This window comes from Oncorhynchus clarkii, chromosome 2 (assembly GCF_045791955.1).
Source record: "Oncorhynchus clarkii lewisi isolate Uvic-CL-2024 chromosome 2, UVic_Ocla_1.0, whole genome shotgun sequence".
Taxonomy (NCBI): domain Eukaryota; kingdom Metazoa; phylum Chordata; class Actinopteri; order Salmoniformes; family Salmonidae; genus Oncorhynchus; species Oncorhynchus clarkii.
In genome coordinates this window covers 57,464,047-57,476,313 of record NC_092148.1, presented here as the reverse complement: position 1 = coordinate 57,476,313, position 12,267 = coordinate 57,464,047, and the positions used below count along the sequence as shown (strand labels likewise).

The window sequence follows — 12,267 nt, the reverse complement described above, 5'->3', positions numbered from 1 at the left end:
GAATGTCCTCTGATTATCATAGAATGATGTATTACCTTGTTATAAGGAGAACCGTTTATTTCCAGTAATGTAAAAGCCCAAAAGAAGCAAAATTACATAAAAGATGCAGTGTAAAACACCTGTATTATTTCCACAACAATAAACCAGTGTTTTATAACAAATCAACATTGTAGATAGTTACTGTCTTCAAATATCTACAAATACTGACTTAAGCAAAATATACTATGATAAAAAATAAACTTCCCCAAAAAGTTATTCAGGATGCAAGCATGTATCAAAATGTCTTTAGTCTTTGTTAGAAAAAGCACATTTCAATTCATACATAGTATTTCTGATTAAACGGCAGGATAGCTGTAGAATCAAAATGGCCCTTTAACCGTTAAAGAGACACAACTCTCGTAAAAACCAGGAACATAGCTTTTGGATAGGTGTTTGTTTCTCCATGTGACCCTTATTCTTTAGGAACCTCTGTTCTAAACCATGTCTGCACTGAGTCCTTGTTCTCTGCCACCCATTTGATGTTAGCTGTTGTCCTCTCAATGGACTGTGAAACTGCCAAGGTACCTGAGCCAAAGCCAACCTCAGAGTTGTCCGCCTGGAATTGCTTGAGCTGTGACAGCGAAGAGAAACATGAACTTATATTGTGAAGAAACCTCAATATTCAGGGTCCACATAGTATTCCAATACAAACATGTTGAGCAGTACGTGCTGAAAAATCTCCTAAACTTTTATTTTACCTGTTTGAGCTCAAATTCTGTTGAGAACCTCTTGGTCACACCATTGATGAGATTGGAGAAGGAGAAAGATCCACCACCGTACCTATGACAGAATAAGAGGTAAGGCTAAAGAACAGCATCTAGTGAAGAGTTAGATCAAATATCAGTGTGACAAATAATTACTTTGTAAATGAAACAATCAAAACAATATGTATTTAAAAGCTCAAACTCACTGAGTAAAGATGTAATTCCATCGGTCTCTCATAAAGTCCCAGGCCAGAGACTGGCCCACCACGTTGCTTGCAATGTAAACAATGGTAGAGGTAGCATCCTGCTTGCGAATTTTGTTTGCGTCCAGGGTGTATTCCAGGTACCTAAATGTGGCATGGAGGTACAAAGACAATATGAGGCATTGAAGCACCTCATATTCATGTCAGACACACAAGGCTCTTTCAAGCTTTGTTTTGTCTCCTTTTGACGCCAAGCAGAGAATCAATGCTTTGCTGCTTATTGAATACTCTCTGACACTTACAAGAGGGCAAATAACAGATTGCAATTTCAGGTTAACATTACTATATTTAGTCTGGCCTGGATAAACTTGAACTCACTTGTTGAGTAGCCAGGGCTGCTTGGTACAGGCCAGAGCAGATCGAAGCTTGTCTGCCTCAATAGCGATGGTGGCAGCCTTGAACTGATCCCAACCAAATTCCCACTCCGCAGCCCCCCCTGCAGCAATAGCACTGCAGTACACTGTCGTCCTCAAGTTGGGGTGTATCCTAATAGAATATCAAATATTTCAGCATCTATCATGCTGTGTGGTACTCAAAACATTTTGATATTTACTGTTACAGGTGTAGGATCTTACTTTGTAATGAAGAAAAACAAACTATAATTAAAACATTTACTAATTTACACTTAAAACACAATGTTTCTGAAGTTTGTAATTTCCATTTTGAAATTTCAGGTGTCATTTTCCCTTAGGAAAAATGTATCAACCCCTACAAAAATTATAATCTACATAATAATTTACATTTCCTTTTACTGAAGGATTATTTTCCTACTGTAGAAAACTGGCTCAGATTAAGATCCTACATCTGTAAGGGTATTCAGAAATGAATCTGATTTGCATTCAAATCCTACTGAACTCACGGATTGTTTGCAGAGTCTTTCATCCACTGACTGTACCAGCCTTTAGTCAGAGTCTGGCACTCTTCCATACCAGTGCTGCAGGCCACCCTGATGGCATTCACCTGGTTGTACCTGAGGGTGGAAACATACAAGTAAAGGGAGAGTAGAGTAAGGGGATTGTCTTGGCCTTCAAATAGTGATATTGTGAAAAGGATACTTTTGTTTGGACATGGCTGGGTAAAAGCAAAAATGAAATGTTATATTATAATCAAGAAATGTAAGACTATTGATCTACTCACTGGTCCATATGTCCAGTGGGTACTTCTGTCCAGTTTCCAGTGATATTCCCAAAGTGCTTAAAAAGTGGTTCTATTTGATATTTTAGGTAAGTCTAAAAGATCAAAACAAACATGAGAGTATCATTTCCAATACTATTTTGTTTAGTATACAGCCCATAATATTATTTGTAACATGCTTTTTATTTTTTAGCATTGCTTTTCTAGATAAGAAACCAACCTGCATATCCCCATAGATTTCACTCCGATCAAACATGAGGTAGAAAAAGTCCAAGTTATCAAGAGCTGACTCCCACGGCATATATTCCCTTTCACTTCTGAGATACTTCGTTGTTCGCAACGCTAATGTTGTGTTGATATATTTTGCCCTTGACAGAGAAAATATACAAATGAATTGAGAATCCTTCTAGGCCTACTATTTATGAATCAAAAGTATTACTATTTAAATCACGCATACAGTAAACTATGTACTCACCTTGCAAGGTTAAAAGCATCATCCACCAATTGAGCTCTGTTGATAACTGGAATAGACTATGCAAAAACATTACCATCAACATTAGCATGAATGACTGTTTCTGTATTTTGTGTAATTTGAGTTTATTTGGAGAATCGGTTGTTTTCATCCATGTCTGACCTCATGATGGCTGCTCAGTACACCGAGGAGACGTTCCCAGTTGGTGTTATCATAGTTAACCCTATAGTATCCAGAGACGTTAAGGTTGGCCAGTATCCAGTTGTTCCCAGTGACTGCCATTTCAGGCTTATTAGCTTAATATTTAGGGACAAAAGCAACATGTCAGTTTCCAAATCATCATATATCTAAATAATGCTCTTTGATAAGATTCTCTTGGCTGTACTGTAATCCCTAGCTTTTGCTCATCTCCATCTGTGAACTGTTAATTGCGTTTAAATATACCACAATACATTTGACAGGTTCCCACATCGTCAGTGGTTGTAATGCATACCAGTTTTGTCCTCTAGCCATGTCTGTTGCTGTACAACTCCTGTGTTCATCCACCTGATTGGTACTATCCACTCATAACTGGGGAAAGACATTATCATTAAGTTATTGCGCGCTATACAGTTTTTTAAAATGAGTATTAAGGTTGTTATGAATGATACTGAGACACTCATAAAGGTGTCATGACTGGTTCAGAAAGGTTTTATGTATACCCCCCTATAGTAAAGTGTTAGCATTTGTTTAATCCTCAACTTAGTTTGCAATTATTCATCATTTACATTCCGACTTACTTGAAGTCAGATGGTGGTACACTCCCTGCAGTGGAAGGGTCCAGAAGGAAGTGCTGCTGGTTGATCAGTCCAGTGGTTGTGTTTATGGTGACCACTGGGAAGCCCATCTGAAGGACCCAGCGGTTCATGATGCTGTGCACAGTTTGGCCTGTGGGAAGTGACGTGCCAGTGGAATTTACTGCCTAGAGACGAAGGAAAGAAACGTTAAGGTTAAAACAAATATATACAGTACCAGTCAAAAGTGTGGACACACCAACTCAATCCAAGGTTTTTCTTTATTGTTACTATGTTCTATATTGTAGAATAATAGTGAAGACATCGAAATAACACATGGAATCATGTGTTATTTCAAAAAAGTGAACACCAAAAAAGTGTTAACCAATTTAAAATATAATATATTTGAGATTCAAAGTAGCCACCCTTTGTCTTGATGACAGCTTTGTACACACTTTGTATTCTTTCAACCAGCTTCATGAGGTCACCTGGAATGCATTTCACTTAACAAGTGTGCCTTGTTAAAAGTTAATTTGTGGAATTTCTTTCCTTCTTAATGCATTTGAGCCAATCAGTTGTGTTGTGACAAGGTAGGGGTGGTATACAGAAGATAGTCCTATTTGGTAAAAGACCAAGTCCATATTATAGCAAGAAGAGCTCAAATAAGCAAAGAAAAACGACAGTCCATCATTACTTTAAGACATGAAGGTCAGTCAATCCGGAAAATTTCAAGAACTTTTAAAGTTTATTTAAGTGCAGTCGCAAAAAACATCATGAACTATGATGAAACTGACTTATGATGTTCGCCACAGGAAAGGAAGACCCAGAGTTACCTCTGCTGCAGAGGATAAGTTCATTAGAGTTAATTGCACCTCCCAGATTGCAGCCCAAATAAATGCTTCACAGAGTTCAAGTAACAGACGCATCTCAACATCAACTGTTCAGAGGAGACTGTGTGAATCAAGCCTTCATGGTCGACTTGCTGCAAAGAAACCACTACTAAACCAATAAGAAGATATTTGCTTGGGCCAAGAAACACGAGCAATGGACATTAGACCAGTGTGATGGCGTGGGGGTGCTTTACTGGTGACACTGTCAGTGATTTATTTAGAATTCAAGGCGCACTTAACCAGCATGGATACCATAGCATTCGGAAGCGATACGCCATCCCATCTGGTTTGCGCTCAGTTTGACTATCATTTGTTTTTCAACAGGACGATGACCCAACACACCTCCAGGCTGTGTAAGGGCTATTTGATCAAGAAGGAGAGTGATGGAGTGCTGCATCAGATGACCTGGCCTCCACAATCTACTGACCTCAACCCAATTGAGATGGTTTGGGATGAGTTGGACTCCAGAGTGAAGGAAAAGCAGCCAACAAGTGCTCAGCATATGTGGGCACTCCTTCAAGACTGTTGGAAAATCATTCCAGGTGAAGCTTGTTGAGAGAATGCCAAGAGTGTGCCAAGCTGTCATCAAGGCGAAGGGTGGCTACTTTGAAGAATTTAAAATATCCTTTTGATTTGTTTAACACTTTTCGTTTTACTACATGATTCCATATGTGTTATTTCATATTTTTGATGTCTTCACTATTATTCTACAATTTAGAAAATAGTAAAAATAAAGAAAAACCCTTGAATGAGTAGGTGTGTCCAAACTTTTGACTGGTAGTGTGTGTGTGTGTGTGTGTATTTATATATATATATATGCATATATATATATTAGTTGATAGGAGTTTCATCAAGTTATCATTACTGTTTCAGCGTTTGATTATGTAATAATAGAGAGAACTTACCATTTGGAGGTGATCCCAGAGGTCAGTATACACTGTGTTATCATAGGCAAACGTGTTCAGGTATGTCTGGGAGAATAGGGGAAAGAATATACAGAAAGGTTATTCAGCAACACAATAAACATACATAATTGCTTTGGACTTATAGATGCATTTTACTATATCTACCCTGTACTTACTCTTCTCTTATGACAGCCAGAGACAACCATTTTTGTTCTACCACCTGCAGTACAGTGTTACTCAGGATTATATTAATAATATGATAATATACTATACATACACCGAGTCCTGTGGAGAAGACCTCTTCAGACAGGAAATCAGAGAGCATTCTCAACACTGATGCTCCCTGTGGACGCCACAGAATTCAAATGACGATACATGATATAGCTACAACTACAACAAATGTATATCAATCAAGGATAGATATTTAATGTCTGCAACACAATTAGTCACATTTTCAGATTTGATTTATGTTGACATCAATGTTATTTGTTCTTCAAAGATCATGGCAGAGAAAACACTTGAGCGTACCTTGCTGTAAGAGATGGCATCAAACAGTTCACTGATTTGCTCAGGCTTCTGGATGTCCTCCTCTCTGGAGGACAGGGGGTGAGATGAGGCAAGAGCATCTACTGCAAACACCCTGTGCACATCACCCAGAACTATCAGGTCTTTCTGTGGAGGGAAAGGACATGATTATACACTGAGTAAATGAGGGGAAACCTCTCCAGTCCACCATGTGGACAATTGATATGCATCGTCTTCATAATTTGTTCAGGCAAAGAAAATAATATCAATGACAGAAAGCTGTCCACATGAAGATCTGAGATGAATAGTTGAAACACTTACAATGTTCCAGTCAGGCTCTGCTTCATTTGCCCCAAGATATTCTACGTAAGATGCAAAGCCCTCATTTAGCCACAGGTCATTCCACCACCTCAGTGTCACAAGGTTTCCAAACCACTGAACAGAAGAGATTCATGTTACTTACAAGACCATTCAAAATAAAACAGGTTGACTTCAATCCAAAGTAATCAGCTAACACAAGACATTAAGATAATATACAGTAGGTTATGAATTGCTAAAACATACAGTAACTGCATTTACTCATAAATGTCTCAAGTTAGCCAAAGTACATGACCCAGTTAATCGTTTTATGAAAACACAAGGAGGTACAGTATATTGTATGTACAATACTGTATGTAGTTCCCATACCATGTGGGCCAGTTCATGAGCAATAATGGTGGCGATCCTTTCTTTGTTCGAATTGGAGGACATCTTCGGGTCGTACAAGAGGGCTGTTTCTCTGTATGTAATGAGTCCCCAGTTCTCCATTGCTCCAGCATTGAAGTCAGGCAAAGCAATCTGGTCTGGAAGAAAGAATCGGCAAACAAAAAGGATGACAGTTTCTCAGCCATATATGGTACTATAGAGCTACAATAACTCCATGAATAAAGACTTGCCACATAAGGGTTTATTGACAGCATACGGCTTCCCATAAAGTGTCTGAAACCTATAAAGAAATCTAGCATCTAAAACCTTATAAAGATGTAAGAAATTAAACTTTTATAAAACCCTTACCTGACTTTGGCAGAGGGTAGGTGGCATTGTAATATTTTTCGAAGAATTTCAGGATGGGTCCTGTTTTGTTGAGGGCGTACTCGCCTTGTCCATCAGCAATAGCTTTTTTGCGGGCATAGATCCGGATCTGAAAACAATTTAGCAGCATTGCACTTCATACTGTACATCACAAACACAGCTATATCTACATAGACTTTATGACACTTGAACATTGAGCTTTTTCCTTGAATGTGACAAATGGAAAAGTGGGACTGAACAGTTATTCTAAAGAATAGGTCAAATACATTACCAGAACATTGTCATTTGTGCTGTTAATATAGTCGTAGTCACTGACAATAAACGCCAACAAGTATGTTGACATTTTTTTTGTTTCGTCGAAAGATGTCCTCCAAACTCTCACAGTCCCCTCGGGCCCCTCCTCAGTGACTTCAACAGGAGCTGAGCAAGAATTAGGAAAAGAGAAGAGCGGACAATAAGATGTTTTGATAAGAATCATAATGCAGCATTTCTGAATTATGACCAAAGCCTTCTTTAAACATTCACAGTACTGACCATGCTCCATGCCGTTGGACAGGGCCACTGTCGTCGGGGGATGGAGGAGTGTTATGTGGAAGATGGCTTTCATTGCAGGCTCATCAAAACAGGGGAAGGCTTTCCTGGCATCTGTGGGCTGCATTTGAGTTGTCGCAACAACTCTGAGACAAACAGTACAATGGTTCAGAATTGTTTCGTCAAATGTAGGTGTAATCTATCAAGTCAATCTACATCAGCATTACAGTTTAAGCTTCATTACAACTTACTTTTCTTCTCCTTCCTCCGTATATACACTCCTATAAAAGCCTCCCAAGTCATCAGCCAGCTCCCCAACAAACACTGTGTCCAGCTGGTAGGATTCTCCAACAGCTAACTTGCCATTCAGTTCCAATACCAGGAACTGAGTTGTTGGCTGTAGCCAGGATTTCTTTATGGTTGGTGCGGGTGTGCTACCGAGAGCAGACAGTTTAGCCAGATGGTCATCCCCCCACTTGGTGTAGTTCAGCTTGTTGGAGTGTATGAGGATCAGGTCCGTCTCCTTCACACATTGGAAGACCACATAGGATTTCCCTGTGAAGATGTAGAGGCTTTGTGCGTTGACAGTGAGTCGAGGCCACAGGGTCAGGTTGTAGTGGTCAGGCTTCAGGGTGTCTGGGAGACGGTACTTGTCCCATGGTTCATTTGAGGGTGCAGTTGTGGGTATGACAGGTGTGGTGATCTGTGGCTTGACAGTTGACCCTCCAGGTGTGGTGACCGGTGGCTTGATAGTGGAACCTCCATTAGTCGGACTGACAGCCTCGTTTTTGGCTACCTCTTGAGAATAAACGACTGCCAACGCAATGACGGTGGCCACTGCCCCTGCACCAAACACAATGCCCACCACCCCAACAAACTTACTGATATAGAAGCCTCCCCCCATGTCCAACTGGTGTAAAACTACACAGCAAAAGAGATGATGTGGTGTCTGTGCAGTTTATTATATAGCGGTACACCAGTGGACTCTCCTCCCACCAGGACTAATGGCTAAACCATTAACAGGACATAGCTCTGGTAGGCAGAGACACACAGTTACTTCTAGGGGTCACAGATCTAGGTTCATTTTTTACCTTTATTTAACTAGGCAAATAAATTCTTATTTTCAATGACGGCCTAGCTGCCTGTTAGCTGCCTGTTCAGGGGCAGAACGACAGATTTGTACCTTGTCAGCTTGGGGATTTGAACTTGCAACCTTCCGGTTACTAGTCCAACGCTCTAACCACTAGGCTACCCTGCCGCCAGGATAACCAGGATTGTCCTCTTAGTAACAATTGCCACTGCTTGACAGGAGGCCTTAAAAAATGGCGGAGAAAGAGAATTGAAGGCAAATTTTGAGACGGTACACTATTCATGTAATAGCAACTCCATTTAATACGGTCTAACAAAATATTACACATTGTAAATAAACCACTTAATCCAATTCCTCATACATAGAAATGCAGTCTTTTAGATGTTGAAAGCACATTGTTGTGGGTATTAGATTTCTTTAGACATGCTTGGTGGTAGTTTCATTGCACAATCAAGCTACATTACCTCACCAGGTAAAGTCTTTACCACAGCTTCAGTAAAACTACATTTGATTGGTATGAAGCCAGAATACATAAGAAAACTGTTAAAGAATAACTTGTTATTCGTTACATGCACAAGTATTATCTTGTATTATTAGTGATAAAATTATCCTCACGTGGAAGGCCTCCGACAAATGTCATAACAGCTCTTGTTCGTCAAGTTATCACATAATCATTACAGAACGTCATATGCAGTGAGTTGATTAGATGAAGAGCGGAAAGGCTTAGCCAAGTCTCAGACCTAGAGGAGACTAGCTACTACTATTGATGTGTGTGTTTAATTTGTTCAACTTGTTCAAATGTGCAATCAAGGCTCATAAGCACCATACAGGCCTTTGTTTTCTCATAAGATAGAAGTATTAGAATAAATTAATCACCATGTAATCAAACCAGCTCAAGGACAATCTGTACAACACATCTTTATGATGCATTCTATGGCACCTGATTTCAAAATAGTTTGAGATATTAAAGCCAGGTTATTCCAGTTGAGTCGATAAAATCTCACCTTGGGTATCGTTTAATATCTACCTTGGGTGTTACACATCTCAGCATTAATTTGATAAAGGGAATTTCAAAATGCAAAGAGATCAAATTTTCCAAGAAACTACGTTTAGACAGGAATCCCAATTCTGACCAATCAGATCAGCTCTGAAAAAGAGCTGATGTGATCTGATGCGCAGACCAGCTGGCTGCTGTGTTTACGGACATATTCAATCAATCCTTATCCCAGTCTGCTGTCCCCACATGCTTCAAGAGGGCCACCATTGTTCCTGTTCCCAAGAAAGCTAAGGTAACTGAGCTAAACGACTACCACCCTGTAGTACTCACTTCCGTCATCATGAAGTGCTTTGAGAGACTAGTCAAGGACCATATCACCTCCACTCTACCTGACACCCTAGACCCACTCCAATTTGCTTACCGCCCCAATAGGTCCACAGACGACGCAATTGCAAACACACTGCACACTGCTCTAACCCATCTGGACAAGAGGAATACCTATGTGAGAATGCTGTTCATCGACTACAGCTCAGCATTTAACACCATAGTACCCTCCAAACTCGTCATCAAGCTCGAGACCCTGGGTCTCGACCCCGCCCTGTGCAACTGGGTACTGGACTTCCTGACGGGCCGCCCCCAGGTGGTGAGAGTAGGTAACAACATCTCCATCCCGCTGATCCTCAACACTGGGGCTCCACAAGGGTGCGTTCTGAGCCCTCTCCTGTACTCCCTGTTCACCCACGACTGTGTGGCCATGCACGCCTCCAACTCAATCATCAAGTTTGCGGACGACACTACAGTGGTAGGCTTGATTACCAACAACGACGAGACGGCCTACAGGGAGGAGGTGAGGGCCCTCGGTGTGTGGTGTCAGGAAAATAACCTCACACTCAACGTCAACAAAACAAAGGAGATGATCGTGGACTTCAGGAAACAGCAGAGGGAGCACGCCCCTATCCACATCAACGGGACAGTAGTGGAGAGGGTAGTAAATGTTAAGTTCCTCGGTGTACACATCACGGACAAACTGAAATAGTCCACCCACACAGACAGCGTTGTGAAGAAATTTGGCTCGTCACCAAAAGCACTCACAAACTTTTACAGATGCACAATCGAGAGCATCCTGTCGGGCTGTATCACCGCCTGGTACGGCAACTGCTCCGCCCACAACCGTAAGGCTCTCCAGAGGGTAGTGAGGTCTGCACAACGCATCACCACAGGCAAATTACCTGCCCTCCAGGACACCTACACCACCCGATGTCACAGGAAGGCCATAAAGATCATTAAGGACAACAACCACCCGAGCCACTGCCTGTTCACCCCGCTATCATCCAGAAGACACTGGTATCGAACAGTGCCATGTGAGTTTCTGTGTACCTCTGAAGGTACGTTGTGTACCCGTCACAGTTTAATATGAACCTCTTTTAACGCCACCCAACACAGGATTTAATGTTCGAGCACACAACCAACACAGAAGACCAGGACAGGTAAGTATACCCAAGGTAAGTTTTATTTTAAATTCGTGGGCATAACATGGATCAGACCCCATTACCCCACCTCCCACAGCAGACTGTACGATTTCCCGGACTTTTTCGACACAGAGCTTCCCCTCAGGTAGGTTACCCTCCCCCTTAATCCCTCAGGTAAGTATCAGGCATGTGAAAGTGACCCTGCAACACACAGAATTATTCTGATACAGCACTGCAACAATATGGTAAAAAGCACTAAAAATCTCACTCACACTGAATTATTCTGATATGGCACAGCAACAATAGTTATTCGAAGGGAAGGCACTGCAAACAATAATGTGAAAGGCACTACAATTTCACTCTAGTGCTGCACACAATATGGGACCAACCCTTGGCCGTGCTCTACTCCGCCAACCCCTCTAAAGGACCCTCTACTGCTAATGGACAAAACAGGCAGGGAGAAAGCCAGCAACATATAAAGAGGCTGGGGATAGGTTATTGATGTATTTTCTTTTTTTTTTACCCCAATTTCATAGTATCCAATTGGTAGTAGTTACAGTCTTGTCTCATCGCTGCAACTCCCTTTCGGACTCAGGAGAGGCGAATGTCGAGAGCCATGAGTTCTCAGAAACACAACCCAACCAAGCCGCACTGCTTCTTGACACAATGCACATCCAACCTGGAAGTCAGCCGCACCAATGTCTCGGAGGAAACACCGTACACCTGGCAACCTGGTCAGCGTGCACTGCGCCCTGCCCGCCACAGGAGTTGCTAGTGCGCGACGAGACAAGGATATCCCTGCCGGCCAAACCCTCCCTAACCCGGACAACGCTGGGCCAATTGTGCGCCGCCCCATGGGCCTCCCGGTCGCGGCCGGCTGCGACAGAGCCTGGGCTCGAACCCAGAGTCTCTGGTGGCGCAGCAGCCTTGGACCACTGCGCCACCCGGGAGGCCCCTGGTTATTGATTTCTAGGGCCCAGCGAGAACCATATCCCCACAAAAATAAAATACATGTCTTTGTCTGGAGACTTTTATCTCCCTCACCAACTTTAAACATCTACTATCTGAGCAGCTAACCGATCGCTGCAGCTGTACATAGTCCATCGGTAAATAGCCCACCCAATTTACCTACCTCATCCCCATACTGTTTTTATTTATTTACTTTTCTGCTCTTTTGCACCCCAGTATCTCTACCTGCACATGACCATTTGATCATTTCACTCCAGTGTTAATCTACTAAATTGTAATTATTTGCCTACCTCCTCATGCCTTTTGCACACAATGTATATAGACTCCTTTTTTCTTTTTATACTGTGTTATTGACTTGTTTATTGTTTACACCATGTGTAACTCTGTGTTGTTGTCTGTTCACACTGCTATGCTTTATCTTGGCCAGGTCGCAGT

The 12,267-nt window shown here is 41.7% G+C and overlaps 1 protein-coding gene across 1 annotated transcript; it reads right to left on the bottom strand.

Moving 5' to 3' along the window:
* Positions 1 to 378: 378 nt before the first annotated feature.
* On the bottom strand, positions 379 to 8,211 carry LOC139381696 (alanyl (membrane) aminopeptidase b, tandem duplicate 1). Its single transcript, XM_071125406.1, has 20 exons — positions 7,559 to 8,211; positions 7,311 to 7,453; positions 7,048 to 7,196; positions 6,759 to 6,885; positions 6,393 to 6,547; positions 6,027 to 6,140; positions 5,709 to 5,852; positions 5,458 to 5,523; positions 5,181 to 5,246; positions 3,392 to 3,573; positions 3,106 to 3,182; positions 2,775 to 2,908; positions 2,616 to 2,671; positions 2,361 to 2,508; positions 2,144 to 2,235; positions 1,866 to 1,976; positions 1,325 to 1,492; positions 950 to 1,090; positions 738 to 819; positions 379 to 610 (listed from the first exon to the last, which is right to left on the bottom strand). Exons 1-20 carry the CDS (start codon positions 8,209 to 8,211, stop codon positions 452 to 454), a joined length of 2,967 nt encoding a protein of 988 aa, XP_070981507.1. The 3' UTR covers positions 379 to 451.
* Positions 8,212 to 12,267: the final 4,056 nt, after the last annotated feature.